Source organism: Mya arenaria, chromosome 14 (assembly GCF_026914265.1).
Source record: "Mya arenaria isolate MELC-2E11 chromosome 14, ASM2691426v1".
NCBI classification, from domain to species: domain Eukaryota; kingdom Metazoa; phylum Mollusca; class Bivalvia; order Myida; family Myidae; genus Mya; species Mya arenaria.
In genome coordinates this window covers 12229517-12252500 of record NC_069135.1, presented here as the reverse complement: position 1 = coordinate 12252500, position 22984 = coordinate 12229517, and the positions used below count along the sequence as shown (strand labels likewise).

The window sequence follows — 22984 nt, the reverse complement described above, 5'->3', positions numbered from 1 at the left end:
TCTCTACACAAATCTGCAGAATGACACAAGTTGTCTACGCCATCTCTACATAGAACTTCAGCATGACATAAAATGTCCACTTCTTCATTACATCGAACTACATAAAAAACCTAAATCAGTCGCTCATAAGGTGCGATGCAAAAATAAAATAAAAATGGAAATAGATATCGGCGGTACTAGCTACTATTTCCTACCTGTTTTTGAATGGACAAAGTGAGTTTGTGGCCAAACAATCGCTTCATTACTCATATGGTGCGTGTTTGAACACAAACTCGTTAAGAGCATGTAACAAAATATTTGTGTCATGCACACTCTCAGCAGTTGATATATACACGTTCTTCATCAAAATACCATTACCAACAGCTTTGATTTGCAAATCTAAGATGTTCAAAAAGAGCTTGAGTATCAAAGGTGACATCTAGCAATCTTGGCGTAAACCAATATTTACATCGAACCAGTCTATGACTGTTTACGCGAATAAGTAACAGAGGCATACAATGATATAACTGCAGTCAACATTTGGTCGGCTCACCATCTCTGATTATAAGCACATTCCAATGCCATTGTACGCACGACTGAAATCAGTAAAAGAACAGAACGTTGATTTACGTAATATCTTGCTAACGTCTATAATAATAGAGAATGTTGAAATGTGTATTATACATGATAGAAGCCAAACTCATATTAATATATTGTAGAGGATCCCTCTTAGCAGATGTGCTAGACATTAAATTCGATCGTCCCGTATTTTAAATGTGAACGTGTCCAAATACTTAATAAGTCAGAAGATTGGATCGCTGAATTTGCACAGTGTAATCTTACGCTAGACAGCGCTTCTATTTGTTAAAATAGGAGCACATATCTGTCACGTCTGTGTGAGTGCGCTTTAACAGTCGGTGTCGGTTTGTCATGCAACGTCAGACTGATTTTCGCGGTAGTAGAGTCCGTCTTCTGGATGGGCTCGGCATTGAGTTACTGAGCCAGGTGCTGCACGTTCAGCCCTATCAGCTAATTAATGTTAACATTCAAATAAGCTCACCTGTGTATACACGAACAAGCTACATTTCCCTCTACAGATGATATTAGCATATATTCTCGTAGTTTGAGATTATTTTACATTAACTGTGCGGATTCCATTCTGTCGTTTATATTTAATGTGACCAACTAACCCCAAGAACTGTTGTATATGCGACATACCATTCATTGAAAATGATGTTATTTCCAATTAACAGTTAAACATAATACTAAATGAGCTATAGCTGTACATTGTGCCAAGATCTTTCATAGATTAAATTATGTAGCTTATAAATAACCTCCTTTCCGGCCAGTGAAATCGACATCGGCCTTAACTGGTAAGTCTTGTAGTTTAATAACTGAACAGACTTGACGTGTTGATTGTTTTTCCCGCCTGCTGAAAACAGGTTATAATCTATGACAATTAGAACATTTAAGTTAAATCTTAAGAACGTTACTCTCATACTTATTTTGTTTAGGCAATATATGATGTTTTTTGATAAACGTCTTATCCGGCAGAACTAAGATACAAGAAAATGGTTATCAAAATGAGTCGTAGTGTGGTTGCCGTTGGGAAAGGTGGTTGAAACTTTAAGTTAAATAACGCGCAGTTTATACATATATCAAAGTGGAAACTAGTATGGCAGTCGGATCATTTCATGGTCCAGTTTTAAATAGCATCGGTCCAGGTATAGCCAAACTATCATAGAAAGTGCTAAGTGATACAGAATAATAAAGGATATTAAACAATACCAATTGCTTGGAACGCCAACAGAAATTGCTCTCATTTCCGTTTGCAAACGTAACACATGTATTCATATTTGGGTTGAGGGAGGCACAAACTCGAATATACAAATATATTCTATTTTCCTCGACCGAAACCACAACGGATTGGTGGCAAGAGCTCATATTTGTCCATCTCGCCATGTTGAATCAGATACTTGAACAAGTATATCATCAATATAAAGCATTGCCGTAAACATTAAATGAGGTTTGGCAAAATTCAAAAGTTCCCTGTACTGTTATATGAATACATGTGTAATTATAATTTCGGCTTGCTATTTATTATGGCTAGATGGATGATTAGAGTGAGCTCCTGCCATCAAGCCACTTTGGCAGAAAACTAAAACTTTGGGTTACCATCTTAAATTAAAAAATCAGTGTAAAGTGCTCACTGAGGAGTCTATGAGAGCTTAAATACAAGCACATTTAGACATATAAGGGTCTGTCGCTGTGCATAAGTGGTTGGGTTATGCCTTAACTTTAAATGTTTTCAAAAGTTTATGTTTTATTTAGTTTTCTGGAACAATCTTTTTCCGGAGTAAAAACAAATCATCTTTTGCAACATTTTTGGGGGTTATAAGGAGTTGATCAAATTATACGAAAGAATATTTTATTAAACTTTAGATCAAAAGGCATTTGCAATTTTTTGGAAAAGTTGAAAACATAAATATGATTTTGTGTCAAACAATATTTTGTGGTTTCTTGATAATATATTTTCAAATAAGAAATATATTCAATACTTAAATGAACACATAGTGCATTAAATGCATTTTCAGGTTTCAAAATGCAAATGTCTTCCTTAACATAACTAAAATCCCCACACAGACTGAAAATATTGTTGATTAGGTAGTGTTGACTACCTAAAAACAAACAGACATTTTCGAAAATGCTCTTTCGTTGAAAGTTTGATAAAATCTTCTTACGTAAAATTACCTCAATTCCTAATTTCACATAAATATGTTGCAACGGATGTGTGTATCACGCTTGCTAAACAATGGTTTTTTTTTTATACATTTTATGTCTTTATCCATCAAATAACCTTTGCACTGTGGAATGCCCTTAAATTTCTTCAGAACCAGCATGAATCACCATCATGCAAATTGCGTTACGCAATTTTTTGTTTTTTCAATTAAAATTCCATAACATTTATTAAATTCAACAACTCAGGTTATATATTGGACTCGAATTATGGAACATTTTTTAAAATGAGATATACTCAATGTCAGTTTAAAACCAGTTTGTCATCTAAACTCGAATACTCCAAAGAGATCATTGAAAATTAAAGGAACAATGTATGCCTTCATTCTAATTGTCAGGCCAATATAGAACGTTTTCAGTACAAACGCAATAAGCAGCTGACGAAAACTGAAAATAGCTAGTTTGCGAATTTGCTTGAATGTAACCGCATACTGATGAAACAATAACTTACGTACTCGTATATTTGAATATCTGGTCGTAAAACCTGCTTAGTATATTGCTTAATATTCATGTCAAGTCTACTGAAGCGGTACTAGTATGATAAAATTATGTTATGAATTAGATAAATCTATTTTGAATAAGATATTTAATAAATTCATATGTTACTGTGTATGATAACACATTTGTACAGTGTTTCCTTGATCTGTTCAAATAGTTTATTTTTTAAAATGATAAAGGGAGGCTAAAGCGAACACAGTTTAGGAAAGTATGCTTCTTTTAACAGTGAGGACAGAGTAGGCGGCGTTTTTTAATGAGCGTTGTCATTGAAAACAGTACAAACGAAGCGGTACATTTGTATTTCCTTCATTTCACACACTGTTTATATATTTCGAGACTCAGAAAACAAGGTATTTGTTCATTTCAGAACTGTAAGTTGTAAATGTGAAATTCAAGACATCGAAAGAAAGAGTGTCAGTGATTCGTACAGACCAAGTTCGGATAGACATGTGGACAAAAAAATGAAATGATGGAAAAAAAATGGGCAATTTGTTCTTTCTTTTTCCGGCTTGGCATAATCTCAAAAACAATATCTAATTTGATAGTTAGTTTACTCATTGCCGTGAAGCTTGAAGATGACATTAATACAACTAAACATGTCGAGTCCTCAATTTCCTTTGTAGGACGGGTTGTGAGCTGTGAGTTGTGATGGTCTGAAGGGCGCATTTATTTTGTTAGTGAAGTAGCAGTTTATGTGCACATAAACACAGCCTGTTTGATTGACGTTTTTCCACTCCAAATCTTAGATGTCAGATTGAACAGGTATGATATATTTATAACATATAAAACGTTTTTATTTTATATTCCTTGTTAATTTTTATGAAATATCTTTGAGCTCACTAGTAAAATTTAGAAACATGGTTTGTGTATCTGTGATATTACATAAAATGCCTTTCACAAAAGTGGGTGGAGAAAAGTGGGTGAAAAGTCCAAACGTTAAAACGTTTTAAAAGTGCATGCCTTATTTATTTTTGAGGAGCACACGTATGCAGAAGTAAAACTTTCACAACATTATTTCTTTTTTTAAATGTGTTTGGCTAATTAGGAGTTGACCAAATTTTATAAAAGAAGATTTTATCGTGTTTTTTTTATCAAAAGCATTTGCGAATTTTCATGTATTGTGGGTTCATGATGATATCTTTTAAAATAGAGGGGATATTTCACCAAAATATGAAAATAGTGGATTAAATTCATTTCCTGATTACAAAAATGCAAATATTTTTCTTAAGAATATGTTTTTCTTAAAATAGCTGCAATCCGCACAAAGCGACTATTTTCACACACATAACATATGCATTTTGTATATAGACATTTCCGGCAAAATGCAACCTCAAAACTAAATAACTAATTAATGAGTCAAATATTTTTCACCGTGGAAGGCCTTTAAACAAGACCACTGCCATTGGGCTGCACCCAGGTGATTCTATCGAAAGTTATATACCTTTATGTATTATATAGACCACTGTGGTTGCACCCTCAAGCACATGAACACATTGGGTATTACATAGACAATGACAACTATGTTTCGCCCTGAAGTACTGCGGACAGCCACCCGATACCATAGGGCATTACATTGACCCAGACAACTGGGTTGCGGCCTGAAGTACTGCGGATAGTGACCCGATACCATAGAGTATTACATTGAGCGTGACAATTAGGTTGCGCCCTGAAGCACTGCGGATGTCACCCGATACCATAGAGCATAACATTGACCGAGACAACTGGGTTGCGGCCTGAAACACTGCGGATAGCCACCCGATACCATAGAGCATAACATTGACCGAGACAACTGGGTTGCGCCCTGAAGCCTTGCGGATAGTCACCCGATACCATAGAGCATTACATTGACCGAGACAACTGAGTTGAGGCCTGAAGCACTGCGGATAGTCACCCGATACCATAGAGCATTACATTGACCGAAACAACTGGGTTGCGCCCTGAAGCACTGCGGATAGTCACCCGATACCAGTGAGCATTACATTGACGGAGACAACTGGGTTGCGCCCTGAAGCACTACGGATAGTCAGCCGATACCATAGAGCATTACATTGACCGAGACAACTGGGTTGCGCCCTGAAGCACTGCGGATAGTCACCCGATACCATAGAGCATTACATTGATAGAGACTTCTGGGTTGCGCCCTGAAGCACTACGGATAGTCACCCAATACCATAGAGCATTACATTGACCGAGACAACTGGGTTGCGCCCTAAAGCACTGCAGATAGTCACCCGATACCATGAAGCATTACATTGACCAAGACAACTCGGTTGCGCCCTGAAGCGATGCGGATAATCACCTGACCTGATTTTGTATTACAATGACAATGAAAGCTTTGTTAAGCCTTTAAGCACTGCGGATAGACATCCGCCATTATGGAGTATTACATTGACCATAAAATTTGGGATGCGCGCTGAAGCGCTGCAGATAGTCACCATACCACATTGTGTATTTCATTGACCATAACAAATAAGTTGCCCACCGAGGCACTGCAGATAGTCACCAGACCACTTTGTGTATTTCATTGACTATAACAAATAGGTTGTGCACTGAGTCACTGCAGACAGTCACCATACCACTTTGTGTATTTTATTGACCATAACAAATAGGTTGCGCACCGAGGCACTGCAGATATTCACCAGACCACTTTGTGTATTTCATTGACTATAACAAATAGGTTGTGCACTGAGTCACTGCAGATAGTCACCATACCACTTTGTGTATTTCATTTACCATAACAAATAGGATGTGCATTGAGGCACTGTAGATAGTCACCATACCACTTTGTGTATTTCGTTCGCCACGACATTGGGGGTTGCCCTAAAGCCATGCGGATAGTCATAAGACAACAGTATGTCTTACATTGACTGAGACAACTTGCTTGTGCCCTGAAGCCCTGAACTCACCTGACCCTATTGCGTATTACATTGACCGATACAACTAACTACATGTATGTAGGCTATGGTAACAACAGTCACTGAGTAACATAGTAACAAAGTAGCTTTAAAAAGATAAAGAGTAATCAATATTTATATCATGAAATGCCATAATTATTTTATTATCTACCGTACGTTATATACTGTTAACATACTGACTCCAATCAGCTGGTCAGCGGATCAAGATATTGCGGGGTTAGGATGTCCCTTAAGTATTGCGGGGTTCTAAGATTTTGTGTCGTGTACATGGGCCGAAACAAAAAGAAGAAAAACTGTTTGTATGAGGTTTTTTTCAATAGTTATTCAGCAATTTTAAGTCATTATGTGGTTGTCTCACACTGTTTTGCTCAAGTGTTCTGTCAATCCGTTTGTCTGTGATAAATTGTATAGGTCCATGACATTTGAGTCACTTGAATGTCTTTGAAATAACTCCGCATGTTTAGGCAATATGTTTCTAGAGTGGAGGTAAACTTTCAAAATAACATACAGTTATATAGGATGGAATTAACTCGTTTAATCTCTTATTTATATTGTATTTCTTTCCCTTGTGTGAGCACACATTTGACTTGTGCAGTTTTAGTTAGAGCTCAAGAATGTGATTAATTTTAAAAAAACCCAGCTGTCATTAAATGCAACATGTTGGTAAATTTACTTCTTTTTTCAAGATCAAATAACGATGAAGATACGAGAGAATATAACAGAACTGTTTTCTGCGTAATGATAAAATTGCATTGGTGTGATGCGGTTAAAAGAGGGCGGTACTTCGCTGTTACATTCATTGGTATAGTGATGCGTGATTTGTAAAAATATGTGTTTTTTAATGGTTTCAAGGAAAAATGATTTTTAAATATATGTCCAGAAAGCTTATAAAAGTAAGATTTGAAATTCATTTCGGGGTCATTCATGCGACATTGATTGTCCTGCTCAAAGTTGCAATTCCCGGGAAGCGCGTTTGCAAACGGGGCAAATCACTGACTTGATCTACCCTCGAACCAGTGAGATCCAGATTGGTCAAGGTGAGGAGCAGGTGGCTGGACAGATCATGGAGGAACATGTTCAGCAGGTGTTTGATCAGTGCTCAGCTAAGTCATAAGATAGTCATACAGCAGGCAGATATTTGGGAATCAAACGTTACTAAAGCCGATAGCGAGACATTTAATAAATTTGCCCTCTAAATCCACATTTGATAAATGAAATATTTTAATATTCCATTGCGCTTTTGTAATAAAAAACAAACAAACGAGTAACATGATTTCAATGGGGTGCACGTGACACACTCGTTAGAATACCGTCATGTTGATCAACTATCATAGGCCGGATTGGAAAAGTACAAGAATAAATAACACGACTAACAAGGACATTTTATTTACTACTTTATACAAACAGATATGTGTGTTACAACCTATACTTGTCAAACAATAAATTTTATTTACAGTGATAATCATTCTATTGAGACATATGACTAGTATAAAATTACAAATACATGTAACAGTCTACATAGATTTTAGTTCGAAGAAATATACCCACTCGTACCGCGCTCTGCTTTCACATAAATATGCGATGAATGCTAGAAAAATAGCTACTTTGATAAATAACAGAAGAGTAACTATTTTGACTGCTGAATAACTATTTGATTAGTTGACCACGCATTACTAGTAAGAGCTTTTCAATTCAAGGATAAGCTGATTTTGAGACCCATTGTAATGAAAGAATGTTATGCTTTCTAGTAAAACACAATAACATCAGCTACACATATCCTATGAAATGCATTGTTCCCCTGTTTAAATAGCACATTAGCATTGAGCCTAGAATGTTTATATTTCTAATCACAACGAATGAATTTCAAGTGATGACACTTAATGCTAGAACGAGTGAAAGGTTGGTCCATATATCAGAAATTAGTGTCACATTGACAGATATCCTTGCTGCGCTTTTGGAATACAAAAATATAAAACCGTGGGAGTTTCCAGAACAACAAAAAAACTGATTTGCCAGGACAAGTTAACTATTATGTCAGCTTGAATGTAAAAGTAGAAATTTTATAAGGGTTATTAAACTGTGCAGTTTGTAATTATTTTTGCATTCGTATCACCCGCCCTTTCAGAAGCTCTTCCATGGGAATACGCAGTGAAACACATTGTATATCAGGCAGGTCGATTTAGCAAATAAATCACTACGAGAACCTCCTGCGTGTGCAGCAAACTTGCCACGAATGTTTTACTGTAATATTCCTATGTTTTTATATTTACAGATGAGAACGAAAAAAATGAAATGAAAACCTAGGCATTTAGGATATCCGCTGTACAACGTTGTGATTTGCTCTTATGACAGGTTGCCCCATAATATTTTGATATCATTTAAAACGGTTTTATGAAATGAGAAAGACTATGTAAAAACTATGGCGAAAAAATGCACAAACAATGTTTTTGGTCGTGAACGATTGCAAAATAGGCATTTGACTTGCTGATCTGAACTAGAGACACTAACTGCAAACACTTAAAGTCTATAATGCCTTTTTTATCTGATTTATGTTATATATTAGTAATTTAAGTAACGAATATCATTTCATATAAATACCCACATTAGAGGTTCACTAGATATCAACTTGTTACATGATAAACACTGACTCAATCACATGACAAGATCATTGTACATTGGAATACACGAAGCATCACTCGTTTGGTCCCTTTAATACACAACTGGTTATATAGACTGCTTCCAGCACAGACCATAAATCCAGTATAAAATCTTCCCAGAGAAATAAAGAAATTATGCATGGCGGTAATCAATTAAGAGAAGAAAATACTGCTTAAGTAGTTCTGATTGCTTCCCCCAAAATGGAATAGGATTTTGAAATGCAGGAGGAAAGAGAAACAATTTAATAAAGGAAGTAGGAAAATGCCAGATTGATTCGATAAGATCACACTCAAGTCTATTGAAATCTGAAGGAAATGTATCAAAAATTGCTTGGCATACAATCAAAACATTAACGTTGTATGGCCATTTACTTAAAAACTTCCCGTGTCATTTCTAGAATCGTTTTAATCACGAATACGCCTACAGTTAAAATAATATTGTCTCACAATGTAAACGCTGATGGTCGATAACAAAACATTACTACATGAACACAAGAATCATGATGGTTGTAGATAAAAGGTAACAACATCGCATAGTATAATGGTCTCCGATTATCGTCTTCAGGAAACAGCGTCGACGACGTAAACATATACATGTGTCATCGGGATGTTATGAAATATCTTTATGACCTGTGTTTATCAAATCAAAGGCCGATACGCCAGTTTCTATTACGAAGTAAGTGATTGACTTCAATACACGTGTATGATGGTCCGTATTGTGTCCTTATGCCAGCAATTTGATCGCTTTTTCCACACAATGTCATGTAACGCTAGACTGTATGTTAACGGCGCTTTTGTTCATTTTTACAAGCGCCAACAACTGTCGCGTCTACTTCAGGTCCTTCGGATGGCATCCGTCTATGTGACACGTCACAGTGATGTCAGACTGTCTTTCTCGGTAGCAGGGACCGTCTCCGTGGTGGGCTCCGCATTGAATTTCTGGGCGAAGTGCTGCACGTTCAGCCGTATCAGCTCCGCGGGGCTATCTGCAATGACCAAAAAGTTATTACTGAGCCTTTGCTGCTTTAAAAAACACCCACATTTTTTGATCCGGTCAAACGGCTTATTGTGCGAAGGTCTTTAAAAATGTTTTAATTACAATTGCAACTGAATTGGTATTCAAAAATGTTTGTTAACTCGTTTTAATACTATAAACTTATATGTTAACTGTGCGATACTACCATATTAACGACGATGTACATTATAAAAGCTGTGATAGGAGTTTGGAAGATTATTTTTATGTTACGTTAATTGTGAGGTTTTAACAGCGTTAAGCCATGCAACACTTGGTACATGCGAACAATTCTGTAAAAATATACTCAAAGGTAAATAAAACCGACACCTATACGACATATGTATACAAACGTATAATATATATGTATGACTTGGATCATACATCCTGCCCACAGACTTTAACCCAACAGTCTTGTTTGTCAGATGTTGATATCGTGATATATAGGACTAGTGCATCCCCTAGAGATATTTGTGTGCAAATTTGGGATACTTGTGTTTGGGGATTTCCTGGCTGTTGTCTTAGCTCCCATGATAACCTGCATGATGTCAACTGTCCACCCTAGCTTAAATAACTTCAGACACACGCGTTGGACATAAATGCACACACATCCCTCTAGGAACTGAACTAGACTGCTTTGTCGAGACTTAATTACAGGTGGAAGCTTGGATATGGCCACAGAGCAGTTGCAATACCGTACTTGGATAGAAAACTTCTTACATGCAATGTTTTAAAAGATGAATACAATTTAGACTGGAATGCCATATGTATAAGGATTTTAGAAATAAAAACTTAAAAAAATATCATATTCCTAAATTTGCTGTATTATTTAAATCGCAGAATGAAAATGCTGTAAATGTTTATAAAGTTTTCTGATCAAGATATATATTGTATTACGGGGGGATATTTACTTCATTAAATGGTTCACGCTTCAATGCCTTTTTGATCGTAGGATCTGCTATTTTTATTGTTTGTTCATTTACTGATATAACTAAAGTATATACATTGACAATGTTTTTATATTTGTCATCATTTTATGCATTTTCATGATTTGATAAGAAATAATCTTTAGAACAACTATACAGTCTTTTATAAATAAAATGTATCACATTCCTGTGCGGGCGCCTTTGAAAATTGTCAACCTAAGAATTATAATGTTGATCTCGGCGCTGCCTCGGTCAACATTTTTTTTTCAAAGGCTGACAATTTTTAAAAGCGCTCACACAGGAATGTGATATTTATTTTATTGAATCGAATAACTTCTCAATATGCAACTCATAACAAAATAAGATTGAGTTTAATAATATAAGAGGACAAAACGGAGCAACAGAAAATTGAAGGCAATATGCTTATAAAATTAAAACAAATCTCTGCCAAAAATATATACATGCAATCCATTAACTTTGTCACAATAGACAAGATATACAAGACTTTATGTTTACAATTACTATGCTGATCTAATTCTGCCTTCAGGTTTATCTATTACATGTACTAATCAATAAAGTAAAACAATACCACGTGTTGTGGTTAAAGTAACATGTTTATTGTCTATACTTATAATTGTAATTGATTGTTAGACATGCCACCTAATAAATTGTACATTTAGTTTAGCTATACTAGGAATAATAATCTTTATAAAAGGTCTAAGAAAGATTGAAATTGTCTAATTATATTACAATGACAAAAAGTCAAATAAATATGCTTCTATAAATAAGGTTTAAAATGAAACTATAAAGTCAGTAATACTTACTTCCGTTATCTAAAGAATTGTTTGCATCTATTGAATTGTTAAACTTAGTTTGGGTGGAATCTGAAACTAGAGGTGAGAAGACAACATCAACACGTGACCACATTTATACGAATCACGTGACCATAACGCCATGTGATGTGACACATTTAGAAAGGTGCTTCGTGGGGTTTGCACAATATCGGGAACAATACATTAAATGAAACAACAGCTGGGATCACTCATGTTATAATTACCAAAAGCAACGAATTAGATGTTTGCTTTATATAGGATAATTATGATAGGACGCTTTTATGACGTCATGTATCACGTAGTGTTCGGTGTGTAAACACACATCCACTGAGGCTGCAAAGTAGTAGACTGCATGACCGGACGTGATACAGGTCACCACGAAGGCCTACTATTATATTTTTCCTTTTATTATATGCATCTTTCGAAATAAAGCATATTTCAATAAACTATTATTTTTTGTCTCACCAAAAAAACTTACACTACATTTCCCGGAAATTTCACTTCGGAAATGACGTCATAAATATATCGGAATGATGAGATACTTTCTTAAAAAAAGCAGAACAGTTTCGGATTGACTCCTTTGAGAAATACATAATGTTTCTAAATATTTTCAAATATTCTTAGAATCTAGTAAAAAGAGAATTAAAATTCTGAATGTAGAAGGCAGGAGTCAATACTCGACACCAGAATGTTTCACGAGCGTGATACGGTGTGCTGTTTTTCACTGTTAGAATAGGAAATGGAATTTGATAGGCATATAATAAATAGTATATAAAGCATTTAGGTGCGATTTATTCGAAATAATCAGAGTGTCAAGTAAACGAAATAACTATACCATTTTGAAATGCTCTTTGATTTGCTAAATACATATGATTTATATTCAATTTACTATAGTTTAAAATGTGCGCCTTATTTTAATGGCATAATGTGCTATTCATAAACCATACAATAAAACTAAAAAGAAGTGGCGCGTTGATGCGCCTAACTCATCTATCATGGGGTTATAAACGTGTTTTATTTTCAAACACTGGTCACATGCCCGGAAACACACGTCCTGATGTAAGAAAAGATATTTCCATTTTGTCGAGAAAGCACAAGTTTACAATACAAAACGACAAAAGCACAACCTATGTTATCGCTCATACAATATCTTATATGGGTTTTAATTATATTATGTTGTGATAACCGTCTTATGTGACAGAACTCAAACAGAAGAACATGGTAACCAAAATGAGTCGTGGTGTAATCGCCGCTAGGAAAGGAGGGTCGAAGCTTTGAGTTATAACAGTTGCAGTTCACTCGTATATCAAGGAGGACACTAGTACGGCAAACAGATATGCAAAACGATTTTTTTATTTTCAAATAATATCAAAATAAAATCATAACTTAATAATAATGAAGGCGATTGCACAATAAGGAACGTGGAAAAGGCCAAATGTTTTATCTTTCCCAATGAATTTATGTAACATTTTGAGATACAATCTTTCTTATTTTTTCAGCGATCAAACTCAAGACGCCAGGAAGTAGATAAAGAACGTGATTGACGAGACATTGTGAAAATGAACTCGAAAGCTCGAAAGAGATCATTAAAACTATAAATCACAATATTTGCGTTCACTCTTCTTGACTGACCAATATAGCACGTTCTCAGTATAACTTTTAAACCTAATAAGCAGCGGACGGAAATTGAAGACGACCAGTTTGCCAATTTGCATTAATATAATTACATACTGGTGAGATCATAGCTTACGTATTCCTATTTCTGGATTTCTGGTAAAGCTGACCTAGTTAATGGCTTGATATTCACGTCGAGTTCTTCCGGTTTCATTGGAACCATAACATTTTGTGATGCATTGAAAATGCCCCAACGCGTCTTCCGTTGTAGTGCCAATGAGTGGAAAAATGACTTTAACAGTCAGTAAAGTTTCCTAATTGTCAAGGTGTTGTTTTTTTATAAAAAGTAAAATTAAAAAATCGGGTAAGTACTTCAACGTAGGATTGTGTAAAATGAAACAGAACTAAACAATATAATCGTCTAGAACCTGCTTAAATTGCTCACGCTTAATGCTGACAATGTAAAAATATGGACTGAAAGTAAAGTGTTATTATACTTCGGTTGAATACATTCCTTCACATATGTGTAGCTATTAATTGCCTCGTTACTTACGTTTTGGTGTTCATGATATTTAACTTTGTAGGAAACGAAAAGTGAAAGTACTGAAATAATTTCCGGAAACGAAACTCAACAATTAACAATTGACTTTTATTAATATTATTGTCAATCTTTTAAACGTCTGATGGGCCATAACACTGCATGGCGAGCTTTTAGCATCACTTGGCGCCTAAAAAGTGTTACTTCATTGCAAGCGATAGTCTTATTCTGTATTTCAAGGTTTTTAAGGCATTTAGCATGTGTTCTTTTATGTTGCCTTATATTGTTTTAGCTATCTACGTATAATTGACCTTTGGGCAAAATGTAAAATAATGTTAATATAATATTCGGATATCCCATGTTATACATTTTGACCCTACCACTCAATATTGCGTTAACATATTATCAATGGGAAAAGGAGGCGGGGCGTATTCCTGTCAAGAAAAAAAAATCCATGGCATTAACTTTGCACGGAAAATTATTCTACAATTAATTGAGAAAAAACATTCATCCCTGGAAGCAGTTGACAAAAAACATTGAAATCAGCACGGTTTCTGCCGCCTACTATGTCTATGAATGCTGATGTAGCTACCAACACAAATAGAATCCTATGCAAAATGTCGAAAGTCTTTATCGTTATAGAGAACAATGCAGCTACGTTTGAAGTATTTGAAATCAAGAGCACTTTTGTAGCCCCAAGTCATAAGTGTCTGAAAACACATACACCAACAAAATGGTGAACCCAAGTCTCTTTGTGCAAGCAACAAATTTCCATCTATTACAATGGAAATAAGAGTTTGAGATGGAAATCTGGAGAAGATATTCACCAACTTTTGTGCAAGTGTAAAGCATTTTATCCTTAGACTCTGTAAAGAATGACTTTTACATATTTCATAACTTTTATCGAAAACCTTCCCGCTCAAAAATGTGTTGTTTTTCTGTTGTTCTTGGGTGCTGTTAAATGGTTTAACAGCAATGATAAACGGGCAGTCAGGTACAATAAAATTCATCTTAAGATGTGTTTATGTTTATGAGGGGTCCGACACACGTAACAGTGTTGCTGCTGGTATGTGTGTGCAAGTGGGGAGATGTTAGCATACACTAAAATGAGTTCAGAATCCCCTCTGAAAATACACTTCAGAACGACAATCCACTCGATTGTGACTTGTCAAGCAACATCGAATCGGTGATAATCAACACAATGATTGACTGTATTGCAAAGCAGAATAGTGAATCATTATCGTATGTGAAAATGTTCGACGACAAAAACGTTAAATGTAGGACAGTCGTTGATCGTTCAGGATCTTTTAGGTAGCTTGTCTTATAATCTATGAGCACCACAATCTATTCATAAGCACAGCAACATTAAAAAAAATCGAGCTTAGTGCGCACCAAATATAGAAAAAGGTCCTTAATTTTGTGACGAGGCACCTTTTTGTCAATAAAAATGTTCAAATACGTAAAGGAATTGCTTAATACGAAGGTTCAATAACACTCTTCAAGAAAATCCAGATGTTTACGTGGTCAACACTGAGCTGTAATAAGTTATGCCAGTTCTAGACGATCAGTTTTGTTCAGTACTTTTACATTTAACACAACGTATATTCGACCCTATGTGAAACTACCAACCCAACTTATTAAATTTTCACTCGAGTAAACCAACAAAAAATGAATATTTATTAAAAACCTTACAATTTTCAACTTATTGGCACTTAAGCGGGAGACACGTTAGATCATTTTCTATGCATCACAAAATGTTATGATTCCAATGATCGTCCGCCTTGGTTAACTAAAGTTGTTCTTGAATGACAGCCCATAGTGCAATAGATCAGTAATGCAACACAACCTACGGGGACTGGCAAGTAAACTGACATGTTCTATGATCTTGTATAATGACAATATCAAATGGTCAGCCAAACAGGAAGCAGCCACATAATGCAACGAATCGGAACATCGAAACATAGCTGAACAGACTGGCGAATTGGTACTTGAAAATTTCATGAAACTACTATAGTAAACATTGCGAACAAAGCTGCAATAAATACGTTTCTTTGTTTATAACTAGTGACTGCACTCTTACCAGCATCCCTGCATATCTCTTATATGCATACATATTTAACGCCGAACCCCACAGTAAGACGAAGTTCAGTCATTATGCTAGATAACGTCGCTTTTAATTCGGTTATAATAGACTTTAGTATATTTGATCCACGCAATTAACTGAAAACTAACATTGTATATAACAGACAAATCTCAAGACATTTGTTTATTTTCGGTTTGCCAACCACATACTTACTTGTCTTTCTGTGCATGGAGTTCATCATCATGGTGAGTTTACGGACGTTTTTCTCAGGTTGGAAGAATATGATGTACATCTTTGGCGTGAAGAGACAGACGAGTGCCACACTGGCACTCAGGCTGATGGACACACACAAGGTCGTGATCTGCACCTGCAATATCGAATGGAGGACGTAGATGAGAGCATTTATGTGCCAAAGCAACTGTTCATTGTGTTGGTTACTGTTTGGTGTGTTGGTAACTGTTTGGTCTGCTGATTACTGTTCGGTGTATTGGTAACTGTTTGGTGTGTTGGTTACTGTTCGGTGTATTGGTAACTGTTCGGTGTGTTGGTTACTGTTTGGTGTATTGGTAACTGTTTGGTGTGTTGGTAACTGTTTAGTGTATTGGTAACTGTTTGGTTTGTTGGTTACTGTTTAGTGTATTGGTAACTGTTCGGTATATTGGTAACTGTTTGGTGTGTTGGTCACTGTTTGGTGTGTTGGTCACTGTTCGGCGCATTGGTAACTGTTTAGTGTGCCGGTTAGTGTTTAGGTGCTGGTTATGGTTGGTGTTTAGGTGTTTGTTACTGGCTGGTGTTTAGGTGCTGGTTATTGGATGGTGTTTAGATAATAGTTACTATTCGGTGTGTTGGTGTTGATTATTGTTTGTTGTGTTGTTGTTGTTGTTGGTAACTGTTTTGTGTTAGGCTGCTGGTTACTGTTTGGCGTGTTGATGCTGCTTACTGTTTGGTGTTTAAATGCTGGTTACTGTTTGAATTTTAGATGCTGGTTACTGTTTGGTGTTTAGATGCTAGTTACTGTTTGAATTTTTGATGCTGGTTACTGTTTTGTGTTTAGATGCTGGTTATTGTTTGGCGAGTTGATGCTGGTTACTGTTTGGTGTTTAGATGCTGGTTACTGTTTGATGTTTATATGCTGGTTACTGTTTGGTGTTTAGATGCTAGTTACTGTTTGATGTTTAGATGCTGGTTACTGTTTGGTGGTTAGCTGCTGGTTATTGTTTGGCGTGTTGATGCTGCTTACTGTTTGGTGTTTAGATGCTGGTTATTGTTTGGTGTATATATATTTCACGGAGATAACCTTTTGGTAGGCTTTTCATTATGCAGTCTTTGATATAAGTTCGATTTTAAAAACATTCAACAATCTGTTTCAACAATTATAGTGAAATATTTGAAATAAAGCATTCGAATGGCGTATTATTTTAAAAATGTTCGAGATTTGGATACTTCGTAGCGAAAATTGAAGAGTGATTCACTGTCCATAAAATGAACGAATTTAAAAGTGTGAACCTATACTTTGACAGATGTTCACGCATAGACCAAAGATATTTCATAAGAATAGTTTATACGCTACGACATAAACTCTCAAATACAATTGTAAAAAGAACCTTAAAGGTGATTCGGTATAAATCTTGGATTTCTTCAGAATTTTGACCAGATTTATTGGAATTAAACAATGGCAAAAAGTGTCTAGAAATGAATCGAAATCGGATCTTAGTTTAAATATTTCAGTGTTACATTCCCATGTGGTTGTTCTTTACCTCATTTTATCGTATTTTCCCTCCCAATCTTCGTTAAAATACTTTCAGTATCTGTTTTCAGCGTTTCCGAGTTGAAATATTCTCCGAAGTAATTAATACAAACATCGGTCTGCGCTTATAAATATTGATGCAATTTCTCCTAAATTGTTGTCAATTTTCCGACATAGAAAGAGTCTCTGGAGCATGGTGAATAAACACAAATCTTTCTCCCACTAGCGTTGTTATTAAAACTGATAAAAGCTATCTGTATAACATTGATTTTGTAAAATATATTCAGCGGTTTCCTTCTATCCCGAACAGAGAAAAGGCTAGCGTCCGTAAATCAGAATCAATCAATATTTCCTTGCCTGAGTAGTTTATGTATTAAGTATTCCGAACACAGGAAATGACTCTAAACAAACGGCACCGCAGAAGCTTATTTGACACATTTCCCAATATTAACGGTTATTATCGCGCGTATGGAATTAAGCGAGAAAATTCCAACCAAGACGTGGAATCGTTGCGCCGTCAGTCCAATAGAATGGAGGTTTGGAAGTACATGTACAAACTTTTACTTTCAAAGTTGAGCTTTTAGTTGCACTCTCACAGATTGAATGTTTTAACAACTTTCATATTTTTTTGTCTTTGAAAAAGGCATGTATACATACTTTGAATGAGGAAACAAGTTTAGGCCGCTAGGCCGCTAACTTCACTCCGCTAGGTCGCTGAACTACTTGGTCGACTTTTTTGAAAAAAATGTTTATAATCGCTTCAGATTAATATTAAGTGCATTAAAACAGTTAATTAATCAGTGATTTAGAAGAAAACGCATATAAAAATGCTCTGAATAGAAAACAAATTAAAGCCGCTATGTTAATGTATGAATAAAAAACATTGATTTATCATTGTTTTCCAAAACAACGCATGAACAATTGCTTTGAAATAGAGAAAAAATAGGCCGCTAGGCCGCCAATTTCACGCCGCTGGGCTGCATGGTCGCTAGGCCGCTAACTTCACGCCGCTAGGCTGCTAACTTTACGCCGCTAGTCCGCTAACTTCACGTACATCGATTTGATCGCGTTTATTCGGTTTGTTCAAAATCAATACAGCGCGTCACTCACACTATTTCAATTTGTTTTTTAAAAGTTCCACGACATGAATGTAATTTAATTTTAGATATCTTAATTAAATGTAGGTCAACATAACAAAGAGGCCTCAAGGATGCGCACGTATCCTGTGAAGGCCCCGCGCGTGCTGCATTTTGACATTTTAGCGGGTTAGAACAATAATTGGGACTTTTAAGGAAGCTACTCTCCCATACATTAACCTGAATGCACATTTAAAACAATGTCCCTTCAAAACGTATTGAATTCACGTTCATAGGCAACTTCCGTTATTAAAAAACAATTAAAGAGGAAGATAAATATTAAACTACTACATGATGCGAACGGGTAAAATAATAATGGATTCCTTGTAATGGTGTAAAGTGATAGCCATGTGACGATATAGTCTTTTGTTTCATGGTCAATGTGTCACAGAACCGGAGGCTGCGAGATTTCCCGCCGCCAATAATCTGTTAAACAGGTCTCTGGGGTTCTGAGAAAAAGCTAATTCTGACGCGTGAAACAGGATTTAACCTTGAGAGTGTCACAAGGAATGTTCACATGCGGGCGGCTTATTAAATAAATTTTTCCTTTTAAACTGTATTCAACCGAAGGTTCCATAAAAAGAGGTGGTAGGATTTCGAAGTTTCGACATTCTTTTGCAACTGCGTTAAAAGCGACACGACCAAAAAGCACAAATACCGATATCGTATGCGTCACAATCGGAACGTGTCGGCCATTATCCAAATGATTTGACCTTGGAAATAAAACTGGTCTTTGAAAATAGTCCATCCTATTGGAAGCGTGTTTTAAACCGTCAAGAGGCATATTAAATTGACACACGGCAAATACTATAATGCCTTTATTCTTTAAATTTAAATCATATTTCAAGCTTATCCAGAGCATTATTAAGGCACGAATAAAACTCTTTCATTTCAGTACAATTGTTTACGATATCGAACGGGTCTACTTATCGTTATTATGATAGAGTTAAGGCATGAAGCCTATTTACGAGGTATATACCGAAGCTTGCAAGAAATGGGCGGGTTGCAACTACTGGTTGCTTCACTGAAAACGTGGATTTCGCTCACTGCACATGATATTGAAATGAATGGAAATAATATAATGTGTTTCATGCAAAAAGTGGGAACATTCAGTAGAAATGTTCCTGAATTCTGTCTTCGTAAATCATACAATATAACAAGGAAATAACCATTTGTTTCCGAGACGCCGACTTCTGTTAATATATACTCAAGAAACCAAGCCATAACGGTGCGCCTCGCATCCTAATCGTGTTGTTTACGACGAAACGACCTCCCAAGGTTTTGTACGTTTTGAGACGCAAATGTTAGTGATCAGACAATATCAAACGTTGTGTACAAAAACTTGAATATTACTCACACTATTCATGTTTGAAGGAAAATTCTTTCTGACAAATTGAAAATCTCTTATACCGTTCAGTGAAGGCAAACAACATAACGATTCATTAAAAACATTAGCAGTTCTAGAGTTTGTTTCTCTCACAACAGTTTGCATCTGTTATAAAATAAAACAAGAAGTTTACGTTAAACTAAAAGATCTATTTCACATTAACAAGTATTTAAGTGACATATTTCACTAACCTGAAATGAGTTAAGAGTTCCGAAGTAGATGGGCACGAACGCGAGCCATATAATACACGTGGTGTACATCGCGAAGCCAATAAACTTGGACTCGTTAAAGTTCTCCGGAATTTTCCTCGTCTTAATTGCATAAAAAGTACATATGATTATAAGTATAATGTTGTAAATTAGTGAGACTAGGAAGGAAAGGTCTTCTGTCCTACACTTTAATATCACTTCATCCCGCTTCCCGTTCGGGAAATATAATCGAGTCCCTGGTGGCTCCAGCACTAACCAAATTATCGTAAATATTACTTGAAGACTAACTAACAATATTGAAATCATTATTTGGGACTTTGGGCTTATAAACGGAGGTCTTCTTGCTGAGCGTCTTGCACTGTCAAATATCCGAGAAATGCGGTTGGTCTTTGTGAGTAGAGAGGAGTATATAATAGCAAATCCAAATCCGACCCCGAATCGTTGTACGGCACATGTTATTGGGGTCGGCTTTAATATTAATATCACCGTCATGAGATAACTAAATAAGCACCCGGACAACAGTATGAAACTGAGTTCTCGACCGGACGCCATCACAACCGGGGTTTCGTTATACTTGATAAAGGTTAAGATCACAAACAATGTGGCCAGGATACCCAGTCCTGAGAGGGCTATAGGGACGATAGAATACACAGTGTCAAATTTCATGTACTGCTCCTCCAGGTCATAGCAGCTCTTCCGGTCGTCGTCCGGCCAGCGGCCCTCTCCGCAGTCAGCGCAGTTGTACTCATCCCTCAGGTATTCGTAAGGTTGGCAGCGCACGCACACCCAGCAGCATGTATCACCATCCTCCCCTATCTGTTTCATCTCATTGTATTCGCACGGCGTGCTGCACCTCGACAGTGGGATGTCCTTCGTGCCACCCGTCCACACGATGCTCTCCGTGTCTAGGTTGAGGCCGGATACCCAGCTGCCGACCTTGTGGTATTCGAACTGTCGCGTCTCACGGTTCAGCTGATAGTTCATGATGCTGTAGCGCCCTGACGCGTCCCCGCTTGAGTCGAAACTGACCGTCGCTCCATACCCGTCTGAAATAATGAAATGTATATTGTGTCTTTATGAAAATAATAAGGGCAATACGGAGTATTTGTTAGCGAGTATTCGTGCTATTGCATATTATATCATACTGACTACAAACGAGCTTGCCAGTTTTTTGGAAGTGCTTACAACTGGCATAACTTAACATAAGAAATATTTTGAGCATATACAACTGCTCATGTATCAATTTCACCCGCGCTTATTTTGCCTTACAGCTCTTTGATGAAAATGTACTTGTTTAAGCTAAAAACATCTTTCTTTAAGCAAATCAATTGATGGACCATATTTTTGCAACTATGGCCATAATAACCAGATGATTTCAGGTATAAGGACAAGTATTGAAATGTATTCACTTAAATCAGTCAAATATCTTTACTTGCGAATTTCGTAGTCTTTAAGGTCTGCAGCAGAAGCTTGTTAAAGTTTGATACGTTTTTTTGGCGAAGTCTGATTGACAAGAACAAGCATAGCGTAGCGTCTGTTATCCCAAAGACATGTTCGCGTGGCGATAAATACGCAGATGATAAATCATAATATATCACTACTTTCGAGGATGATTGCATTGTGAAGGCCCTCCAAAACATGCTTCTAAACCGTGAATAGTTCAACATATAAATACGTGTACAATAAATCATTAATTTCCAAGTCTTGCCGACAGTTTCGTACTTCTTTTAATATAACAATACAATCTTCGCGCCAAGTATAATTGAGTTTTATTGCGAGAATTCGTCCAAAGAAACTTAGGAGTGCACAAAACTGATCCGCAGCCGTATGAAACGAGTAATAAAACAGCTGTGAACCGCTGTGATATATTTCTACAAGATCCGTATGACGATTTCTTCATTCCCCAACACTGTAAATAAAACGTCCTGGGATTAGGGATGTCTCAGTTTACTGGCAATAATTTGTTCTTCATTCTTATGGGATTACAAAGGGAGAAGACAACTTCACTTTATTATTATTGATATTGTCATTTAATACTAAGAAAACGCTTCCATAAATTTCCGTTGGAAGAAGTGAAATAAGAAACGTGAATTATTTTCCGAAAAGCAATATACGTCTAAAAGCATGAAAAGAACAATCAAATGGCAAACTACATAAATTATGAATGATAAAAAATCTCAACCTTTACAAAACATCCGCATTCCGTTCTTTATCAATTGCTCGCTCGCAAGTTGCCGTTCGAATAACACACAACCGCGGAACAAACACCGAAAACTATTAATTTCTTAACGTGACAGATTTAAAGTTACACGAAAAGTCTACTGTTGTTTCATCTCTCTGTACATGTAACCGAATAACGGCAGAATTTGGATAACATAAATGTGTCGTTCAATGAAAGTGTTTTACCTACATTTTCCACCAATCAGGGGAGCTAGATTTTAAAAATGTTTACTTTCTTACTTGTGAAGAATCGTTACTTGTTGCTGAAGAAGACTCTTCATGATTAAGAAAATCGTTATAACTGTGCATGCGCATATAGCCACGCATACGCAAAGGCTCACAATCAGTGTCAACGCTGATATAAATGACGTCACAATGTATTGCAGTGATTGACAGGTCATTTTGACAGGTGCATGCCTTAACCTTTAAGCTGA

The 22984-nt window shown here is 36.2% G+C and overlaps 1 protein-coding gene across 3 annotated transcripts in view; it reads right to left on the bottom strand.

Moving 5' to 3' along the window:
• Positions 1-7570: 7570 nt before the first annotated feature.
• Positions 7571-22984, bottom strand: part of LOC128215834 (metabotropic glutamate receptor 3-like) — a 101382-nt gene continuing 85968 nt past the window's right edge. For all 3 annotated transcript variants that reach the window (XM_052922444.1, XM_052922445.1, XM_052922446.1), the window contains exons 3-6: positions 20313-21376; positions 16065-16218; positions 11608-11673; positions 7571-9831 (exon numbers count right to left, since the gene is read on the bottom strand). In XM_052922444.1, coding sequence (XP_052778404.1) covers positions 9716-9831; positions 11608-11673; positions 16065-16218; positions 20313-21376 — 1400 coding nt within the window. In that variant the 3' untranslated portion in view covers positions 7571-9715. The remainder of the gene's footprint in view (positions 9832-11607; positions 11674-16064; positions 16219-20312; positions 21377-22984) is intronic.